This window comes from Coregonus clupeaformis, unplaced genomic scaffold, assembly GCF_020615455.1.
Source record: "Coregonus clupeaformis isolate EN_2021a unplaced genomic scaffold, ASM2061545v1 scaf3169, whole genome shotgun sequence".
NCBI classification, from domain to species: domain Eukaryota; kingdom Metazoa; phylum Chordata; class Actinopteri; order Salmoniformes; family Salmonidae; genus Coregonus; species Coregonus clupeaformis.
In genome coordinates this window covers 17458-26815 of record NW_025536623.1, presented here as the reverse complement: position 1 = coordinate 26815, position 9358 = coordinate 17458, and the positions used below count along the sequence as shown (strand labels likewise).

The 9358-nt window shown below is 50.4% G+C and overlaps 1 protein-coding gene across 1 annotated transcript; it reads left to right on the top strand.

Annotated features, from left to right (window-relative positions):
- Window positions 1-250: 250 nt before the first annotated feature.
- Window positions 251-7214, top strand: LOC121556966 (endothelin-converting enzyme 1-like; the record flags this gene model as incomplete). The annotated part of the gene is made up of 5 exons (XM_045220118.1): window positions 251-378; window positions 514-581; window positions 742-932; window positions 1316-1426; window positions 7042-7214. Coding segments are annotated over exons 1-5 (647 nt in total), but the record flags the coding sequence as incomplete, so codon positions are not given.
- Window positions 7215-9358: the final 2144 nt, after the last annotated feature.

The following is a 9358-nucleotide window of genomic DNA, read 5'->3' as shown; positions in this document are numbered from 1 at the left end:
GTGATGTGGGTTTACACTCTATTCCTTATTAAGTGCAAAAATTGGACTCTGGTCAAACACTACATTAATTGAGATGCTGTTTGCTCCAGTGGTGTCTGGTGTCACGGAGGACGGGCTCATTGTATTGGCTTGAACGGAATGAATGGAACGGTATCAAACACATACCATTCCATTCATCCCATTCCAGAAATGACAATTAGCCGTCCTACTTTCACCAGCTTTCACAGGTTTGCTTTTTTACACACGTCTCTGCCACCTTCCTTCTAGATGGAGTATGACCCCTCCCACAGTCAATGCCTACTACATGCCCACCAAGAATGGCATTGTCTTCCCAGCTGGAATCCTTCAGGCACCCTTTTATGCACAGGATCACCCCAAGTGAATGTGTGTGTGTGTGTGTGTGTGTGTGTGTGTGTGTGTGTGTGTGTGTGTGTGTGTGTGTGTGTGTGTGTGTGTGTGTGTGTGTGTGTGTGTGCTTGCTTGCTTTTCTGACCCCATGAAAATTCTCTGCAGAGCACTGAACTTCGGGGGGATCGGAGTGGTGATGGGACACGAGCTCACTCATGCCTTTGATGACCAGGGTTGGTGTCCGCATTTAACAGATTCCACAGAACTCATGGATGCATCCTCACAAACACCCACTGACAAACACATACCGGCATGCATGAACAGACATGATTACTAGGTGTGCATGTTTGTAAAGATAGTTTATGTATTTTAAGATGATTTTTCCTTAATCAGGCAGGGAATACGACAAAGACGGGAACCTTCGGCCATGGTGGCAAAATTCCTCTGTGGAAGCATTTAAGAACCGCACGGAATGCATGGTGGAGCAGTACAACGGGTTTACCATCAATGGGGAGCATATAAATGGCAAGCAGACGCTGGGAGAGAACATTGCTGACAACGGAGGCCTAAAGGCAGCCTATAAGGTGAGTGTATCTCCCTACTTGATAACACATTTAGTTGCACACATACTGTCTGTGTAGTAACTTAGTAATCACTGTAGTAATTATTAGCTGTAGTAAAGTTAAGTTATTTTGTAACAGTAATGGGGTTGAGCGGTTATTGCTCAACCCCATTACTGCCAAATCCATTGCTATGTAATTATAAAGCAATTACATAGTTACTACTATGTAAAATGTTACTATGATGTTTTTACTACAGTTATTTTAGTGTTACTTCCCATGGTGGCAGTGGTGGGATCCAGGGCAGCATGACTCTTATTATACTATACTCTAACTATACTTCACCTCAGGGCCAGCAGAGGGGCGGTTAATGTTTCTATAGTAATGGGTTTTTCTGTTGTGTTCAGGCGTACCAGGCATGGGTGCAGGAGAACGGTGAGGAGAAGAGGCTGCCAGCAGTCAACCTGACCAATGACCAACTATTCTTTGTGGGATTTGCCCAGGTGGGTGATGGGAGTGTCAACAAGATTATTTACACACATCCTAATATAGTTTATGTGTAACGATCCCGGCAGTCTGAGTCGGGTCCTGTCTGTGGACTAGTTTTTTCTGCTCGTGATCTCCAGTTTCCCGAGGGTTCTGGAACGCTCCGGGGAGCTCTCTTGTTTTCCGCACCTGCATCCCATCAGCAATCTGCACACCTGGTCCTGATCATCACCCTTCTTAGGCTCTGGCCTAACATCCATTCCCTGCCGGATCGTTAGCCATGAACAGTAGGTTTACCAGAGTATCAGTCTTAGAGCCTAGCGTTAGTTTTGTTGTTTTTGCACCTTGTTGTTTACTTACCTCCGTTTTGTTCCATCTGCAGTCACCCGTCCGGAACCTTCATCCAACCTCTGCCTGGTGGTCGGCGGCTGCCGACCCATGATGGGATCAACCACTGCACCCCCAACAACTAATCAACGCCGCCCGCTCTGTTCCCTGGATTATTCAGCATCACTCTTGAATTGTAAATAAACACTCACCTTCGTTTCAACTTACCTTGTCCTGGTCTGCTTCTGGGTTCTGGCTTTGCAACTCGTGACAGAACGATCCGGCCAGTAATGAACCCAGCGGACCTGGACTCTGTTCGCCATGCCATTACCCAGCAGGAGAAGATGTTGGGCCATCATAGCACGGTACTACAGGAGATCGCGTTGTCAGTTCGGAACCTTTCTACCGGTCTGACGGAGGTCCAGAACCAACGCCAGTTTCGGTGGAGGATCCACTACCGGTTTCACCCATCTCGCCTGCCGCTTCTGGAGCTGTGTCCTTCCGTGAGCCCAAGGTTCCGACGCCGGATAAATATGAGGGGGAGCTGGGAAGATGCCGTTCCTTCCTTATGCAGTGTGGATTAGTGTTCGATCTACAGCCCTACTCTTATGCCACAGACAAGGCTAGGATAGCCTTTGTGATTGAGTTGCTGCGTGGTCGAGCGCTGGAGTGGGCTTCAGCCGTTTGGGAACGACAGGATCCCTGCATGGCTTCATACCAGGGGTTCACGGCCGAGATGAGGAAGCTCTTCGACCATTCCGTCCGAGGGAGGGACGCAGCTAGGCGCCTGTTTTCGCTTCGCCAAGGAACTCGCAGCGTGGCCGACTTCGTGATCGAGTTCAAGACGTTGGCTGTGGAGAGTGGGTGGAATGAGGAGTCTCTGCAAGCGGCCTTTTACCAGGGTCTGTCGGAGCAGCTCAAGGATGAGTTGATCTCCTATCCGGAGCCTAGTGACCTGGACAGCTTGGTAGCCTTGTCTATTCGGGTGGATAATCGAGTCCGAGAGCGAAGGAGGGAGAAGCAATGGGTTCCGTCCAACCGATCAGCTTCTCAGGTTCCAGTCGGGTCGTCAAACTGCGCGGCTCGCTAAAGTTGGGAGGACTTTTAGCGAGCCAGTTTCGACCTCTCAATACCTCTGTCAGACCCCGTTTCCCGGCTACCCTTATGAACAGGAATCAGAGCTTAGCGATTAACGCCTTTATCGATTCAGGTGCCGATGGAAGCTTTCTAGATGCCGAGTTGGGAACAGCTGGGGCTTTCCAAGGAGCAATTGCCGGAAGCCATTGAAGCTACCACTCTGGACGGCAGTAGTCTGGCACGTATCACGATGAGGACTGAACCGGTTAAGATGCTGTTGTCGGGGAATCATTCTGAGATGATTTCATTCTTCATTCTGCCGTCTTCCCATGTTCCTCTGGTCCTTGGATACCCCTGGCTGAAGGAACACAATCCCACGTTCGATTGGGTGACGGGCAAGGTAACGAGTTGGAGCCTTGATTGTCATGCTAACTGTCTCAAGACTGCCTGTCCCCATTCGGTTCCCAGTCAGGTGATTGAGGCTAAACCCCCAGATTTGTCCCTGGTTCCCGAGACATATCACGATTTGGGGAAGTTTTCAGTAAGCAGAAGGCTCTGTCACTCCCTCCCCACCGACCATATGATTGTGCCATCAACCTGTTCCCTGGAGCTGTCTACCCCAAGGGAAGGTTATACAGTATCTCCCGACCTGAACGTGAGGCTTTGGAGACCTACATCAAGGAGTCCCTAGCTGCTGGTCTCGTTCGTCCCTCGTCATCACCCCTGGGGGCAGGATTCTTCTTTGTGGGTAAGAAGGATGGCTCTCTTCGACCGTGCATTGATTATCGGGGTTGAATGACATCACGGTCAAGAACAAGTATCCCCTGCCCTTGATGAGTTCTGCCTTCGACTCCTTACAGGGTGCTACGGTGTTCACCAAGCTAGACCTACGCAATGCGTATCACATGGTCCGGATCAGAGAGGGGGACGAGTGGTTGACGGGTTTCAATACACCGATGGGTCACTTCGAGTATCAGGTGATGCCGTTTGGACTGACCAATGCTCCAGCGGTGTTCCAGAGTATGGTGAACGGCGTCCTGAGAGATATGATCGGTCTCTTTGTGTTTGTTTACCTGGATGACATTCTGATCTTCTCGAAGGAACCTTCCCGACCACGTCCAGCATGTCCGGCAGGTTCTGCAGCGATTGTTGGAGAATCGCCTGTTCGTGAAGGCCGAGAAGTGCGAGTTTCACGCCCACACGACATCCTTTCTCGGGTACATCATCTCCAGGGGAGAGATTAGGATGGACCAGGAGAAGGTTAGAGCGGTTCTGGAATGGGCCCAGCCCGGTGCGAGATTGCAGCTCCAGAGATTTTTGGGGTTTGCGAATTTCTACCGCAGATTCATCCGGGATTACAGCCGTGTGGCCGCTCCGTTAACTGCCTTGACTTCCAGTATCAGGACCTTCAAGTGGAATCCGGAGGCGGATCGAGCGTTTCTGGATTTGAAGAGGCGATTCACCAACGCACCGATTCTCTCTCAACCGGACACGGCCCGTCAGTTCGTCGTTGAAGTGGACGCGTCTGATGTGGGAGTTGGCGCCATCCTGTCGCAGCGATGCTCCACGGACAGTAAACTCCATCCCTGCGCCTACTACTCTCGTCGCCTTTCGCCTGCGGAGAGGAATTACGATGTGGGTAACCGGGAGCTTCTCGCGGTGAAACTTGCCTTGGAGGAGTGGCGCCACTGGTTGGAGGGGGCGGAGCAACCGTTTATTGTCTGGACTGACCACAAGAATCTTGCTTACGTGCAATCGGCTAAAACGTCTCAACTCCCCGTCAGGCCAGGTGGGCGTTGTTTCGGACGATTCAAGTTTTCCCTGACGTTCCGACCTGGATCTAAGAACGGCAAGGCGGACGCCTTGTCCCGGATGTTCTCCAAGACGGAGGAGAGTGGGTCCAAGACCGAGACAATTCTCCCCCGGAACTGCGTCGTGGGAGCAGTTATGTGGAAGATTGAGATGGAGGTGCTGGCGGCCCCTCGGACTCAGCCCGGTCCCGTAACGGTCCACCCGGTCGGTTGTTTGTGCCTGAGTCGGTTCGTCCTGCTGTCCTCAAATGGTCCCACGCCAGCAAGATGGCTTGTCACCCTGGCGTGGCTCGTACAATGGCGTTTCTTCGCAGACGTTTTTGGTGGCCTGCCATGGCCGAGGATACTCGGGGTTTTGTTGCTGCCTGTCCAGTGTGTGCGCAGAATAAGAGTACCAATCGGCCCAGCTCTGGACTACTTCACCCCCCTTCCTATTCCCCGGCGACCATGGTCGCATCTGGCCCTGGACTTCGTCACTGGGTTGCCCGCTTCTGAGGGGAACACGGTCGTTCTGACTATCGTGGACAGATTCAGCAAGTTCGCCCACTTTGTGCCAATTGCCAAGCTTCCCTCTGCCTCGGAGACGTCCGAGATCCTGGTTAGGAGGTTTTCAGGGTCCACGGGTTGCCCAGTGATATCGTTTCCGACCGTGGCCCTCAGTTTACCTCTGCTGTCTGGAAGTCCTTCTGTTTGGCCATTGGAGCTACAGTCAGTCTCACATCTGGTTTTCACCCCCAATCCAATGGTCAGGCGGAGAGAGCCAACCAGAAGATGGAAACCACGCTACGCTGCCTGGTCTCTTCCAACCCCACCTCCTGGGTCTCTCAGTTGCCTTGGGTTGAGTATGCCCACAATACTCTCCCTACATCTGCCACTGGGATGTCTCCCTTCCAGTGCCTGTATGGCTACCAACCTCCCTTGTTCCCTTCTCAGGAGAAGGAGCTCTCAGTGCCCTCTGTTCAGGCCCATATTCGTCGTTGCCACCGGACCTGGCATCGGGCCAGAAAGGCACTCCTTAGAGTTTCGGACCGGTATCAGCTCCAGGCGAATCGTCGCGGATCCCCGCTCCCACCTATACCATCGGAGATAGGGTCTGGTTGGCCACACGGGATCTTCCGTTACGGACTGAGTCTAGGAAGTTGTTACCGAAGTTCATTGGTCCGTTTGTGGTGGAGAAGGTGATCAATCCAGTGGCAGTTCGACTCAAACTACCGAGGACGCTCAGAGTCCATCCCACCTTTCATGTCTCCTGCCTCAAGCCGGTTTTCCTCAGTCCTCTGTTGCCTCCTCCGCCTCCTCCTCCTCCTCCTCGGATGATCGGAGGTGGTCCTGCCTACACGGTGCGACGAATCATGGATTCCAGACGGCGGGGCCGGGGTTTCCAGTATCTCGTGGACTGGGAGGGGTATGGTCCTGAAGAGAGGAGTTGGATTCCGCGGCGACAGATCCTAGATGCTGACCTCATCCGTGACTTCTACCGCCTCCATCCTGGCGCTCCGGGGAGTCCGCCCGGTGGCGTTCGTCGGAGGGGGGGTACTGTAACGATCCCGGCAGTCTGAGTCGGGTCCTGTCTGTGGACTAGTTTTTTCTGCTCGTGATCTCCAGTTTCCCGAGGGTTCTGGAACGCTCCGGGGAGCTCTCTTGTTTTCCGCACCTGCATCCCATCAGCAATCTGCACACCTGGTCCTGATCATCACCCTTCTTAGGCTCTGGCCTAACATCCATTCCCTGCCGGATCGTTAGCCATGAACAGTAGGTTTACCAGAGTATCAGTCTTAGAGCCTAGCGTTAGTTTTGTTGTTTTTGCACCTTGTTGTTTACTTACCTCCGTTTTGTTCCATCTGCAGTCACCCGTCCGGAACCTTCATCCAACCTCTGCCTGGTGGTCGGCGGCTGCCGACCCATGATGGGATCAACCACTGCACCCCCCAACAACTAATCAACGCCGCCCGCTCTGTTCCCTGGATTATTCAGCATCACTCTTGAATTGTAAATAAACACTCACCTTCGTTTCAACTTACCTTGTCCTGGTCTGCTTCTGGGTTCTGGCTTTGCAACTCGTGACATTATGTATCAAATACTCATGATTAGGGCTCGGGGTTTGCCTGACCATGTCATAAGCTATAAAACTAGTGGCCAGAGTTTTTCCTTGTCAGGTCATGCTCTCAGGATGAACTCCTGGCCCTACGTCTTGCTATAAGGGAGTGAAATGAGAGTGAATTCACATGCATTTGGGGGTGATATTAAGAGTGGAATATTACAACTACTGTTGGAGAGGAGAAGTGGACTAACAAACAAATAAAGTACAAACGAATAAAACCCAATTTTGGAAACAGAGTGAGTATAATATGCAACAGTTGGGATGACGGATAGGGGAATAATCTAGCTACCTCCTGTTTAACTTATTGAGGGACCCTTTCTTCTTCTCTCAGGTGTGGTGTTCCGTGCGAACCCCGGAGAGCGCCCACGAAGGACTTATGATGGGCCCCCACAGCCCCCCAAAATACCGCGTCATCGGCACCCTCTCCAACTCGCCAGACTTTGCTGAGCACTTCCAGTACCCCACTGGCTCCCCTATGAACTCGGGTCACCGCTGCGTGGTGTGGTAGGGCCTGGGAGAACCAGTGGGGGGTGCTGTCTGTGGAAGCTGAATGGGGAACCAAGAGGAGGATGAAGAGAACCTCTAACTAATCATCTGACCTTTTTTATTTGTTCTTTTATTTTTTATGTACATGATGCTGGATCACTAGTGGTTTGTTGGTAGAGCAGGACAGACTCCAGGTGAGCGAGAGGGAGGTGCGTGGAGAGAAATGTTGTCATCTGCTGATGTCTGCGTAATTCCAGTGTTTTGGTATTTTTCCTCTGTCTCCACGCCCCAGTCACACCCCCCCACCCCACTAACTGGTGGGGCACAAAGGCACGTTTTATTTATTGTTTGTTGGACTTGGTAGGGGGCCGGGGAGGAGGAGCCACTAGGGGCTGTCTATCCCCTCCCCTTTCTCTATGCTTCTGTGTTGTCACTGTCCTCGCTGGGTGTCCTGTTTACAATTTAAACCGGAGCCCTCTATTGACTTAGGGCTCTCACTAAAGGCACTGTGACATCACAGGATGGGTTCAGCTGCCTTTGTGACCTCGCAGGAAGCGCAGAAACTTGGCTGTGACATCACAGGATGGGTTCATCTGCCTCTGTGACCTCGCAGGAAGTGCAGAAACTTCACTGTGATTGAACATTGTATATGGCTTCATCTCAAATGTCATCCCTATATTACTTACTTGCCTTGAGGCACATAAGGCATCCACAAGGGAGCACCACTGCTTCTGGTCTGCATTCCCGATATAGTATACACATAGTACTATGTGGCTCTGGTAAATAGTAGTGCCCTATGGGGTGTCATTTGTATAGGGTGTCATTTGTTCTACTGCTCATTTATACAAAATCACTGGACAGGTGAAAGCAATATTGAAGCCTACTGATAGGCATTGCCACCATATCACTTATAGCTGTCCCATTTCTTAAAGATCGGTGGCGAGCAGTTTGAATACATAGGAAAGCCACTTAACAATGTTGATCCAACCAGGAGTAGGGTGACGTTGCCCCTAGACGCTGATCTTGGTTCAGTTTCCCCACTAATGGTTAAGGTTAGGATTGAGGGAGGGAAAGCTGATCGTAGATCTGTACTTAGGGGAAACATCACCCTAGAGCATCCAACCACTAGATGGGCAAAGGTCCCTCTGAGAACTACAGACAGTGCTGGACTGGCTGTGACACCTGTTGTAGGGCCACTCACCACTTGCTTACCTGTGTGTTTTAGTTGTTGTTGCTGCTGTTGTTGTTGTTATTGGCATATTCTTGAAGTTGACAAAGTTGAAATGAGATTCTCATTTTTAAAACTGCTTTTGCCAAATATCTTTTTTAAAAGTTGTGTTCCTAGTGTCCAGTTGATTCTTTGTTTTTCTGTACGCTAAGGGAGTGAAGTTCAGTGTGTGTGTATGAACAGCCTTCAAAGCTTCTTTGATGTTTACTATGTTTAAGCTGTCAGCTTCATTGCGAAAGGACAATTTGTGCGTGTGTGTGTATGCACGTGGTTGTGTGGGTGCGTGAGCTTGTATGTGTGTGTGCATCCCGTGCATGGGTGTGCACGTGTGCATATGTGTGCAGATTGCTTTGATACTTCATCCCCACTTACGTTGAACTATCAACAATGTCAAGTCAGCTGCAGTGATTTCACCTCACATTCCAAAAAAACACTCATTTGAAATGAATGGATATGTTAAAGGAATAACTAATTGTTTGTACATCCTCCACTCCAAAGTGCTTCAGACTGTCTGTTCGTGAGTCAGGATGGGTACAGGATACCTTTGTTAATCAGGTTACTGTTGGACTCTTGTTTAATCAAGCTATGTTACTGTTTTATCTCTAGTTGCTCCTGTCAGCACTTTGCAAGGTTGTTTCACTACAAGACACTACAACGCAACACTAGTCCTTCAATGCAGATGGAGTTGTGTTATCTAATGTAAGACAATGAGGTGAAGCAATTGCAGTCAGTTGATATTGGCTGCAATCAGAAGCCCTCCTGTTAGGTGAACTGCCCTAGTAAGAGAGAGTTTCAGAGAAATCTGCCCATTCAATTTCACAACAATAAAGGACGCTATGATGCATCCTTCCAGTTCATTATAGCGGTCATTCTTGTACATTTTGTGAAATCAAATATCTAACACAGAGAGTTAGTTATGTCTATTCTACACAAC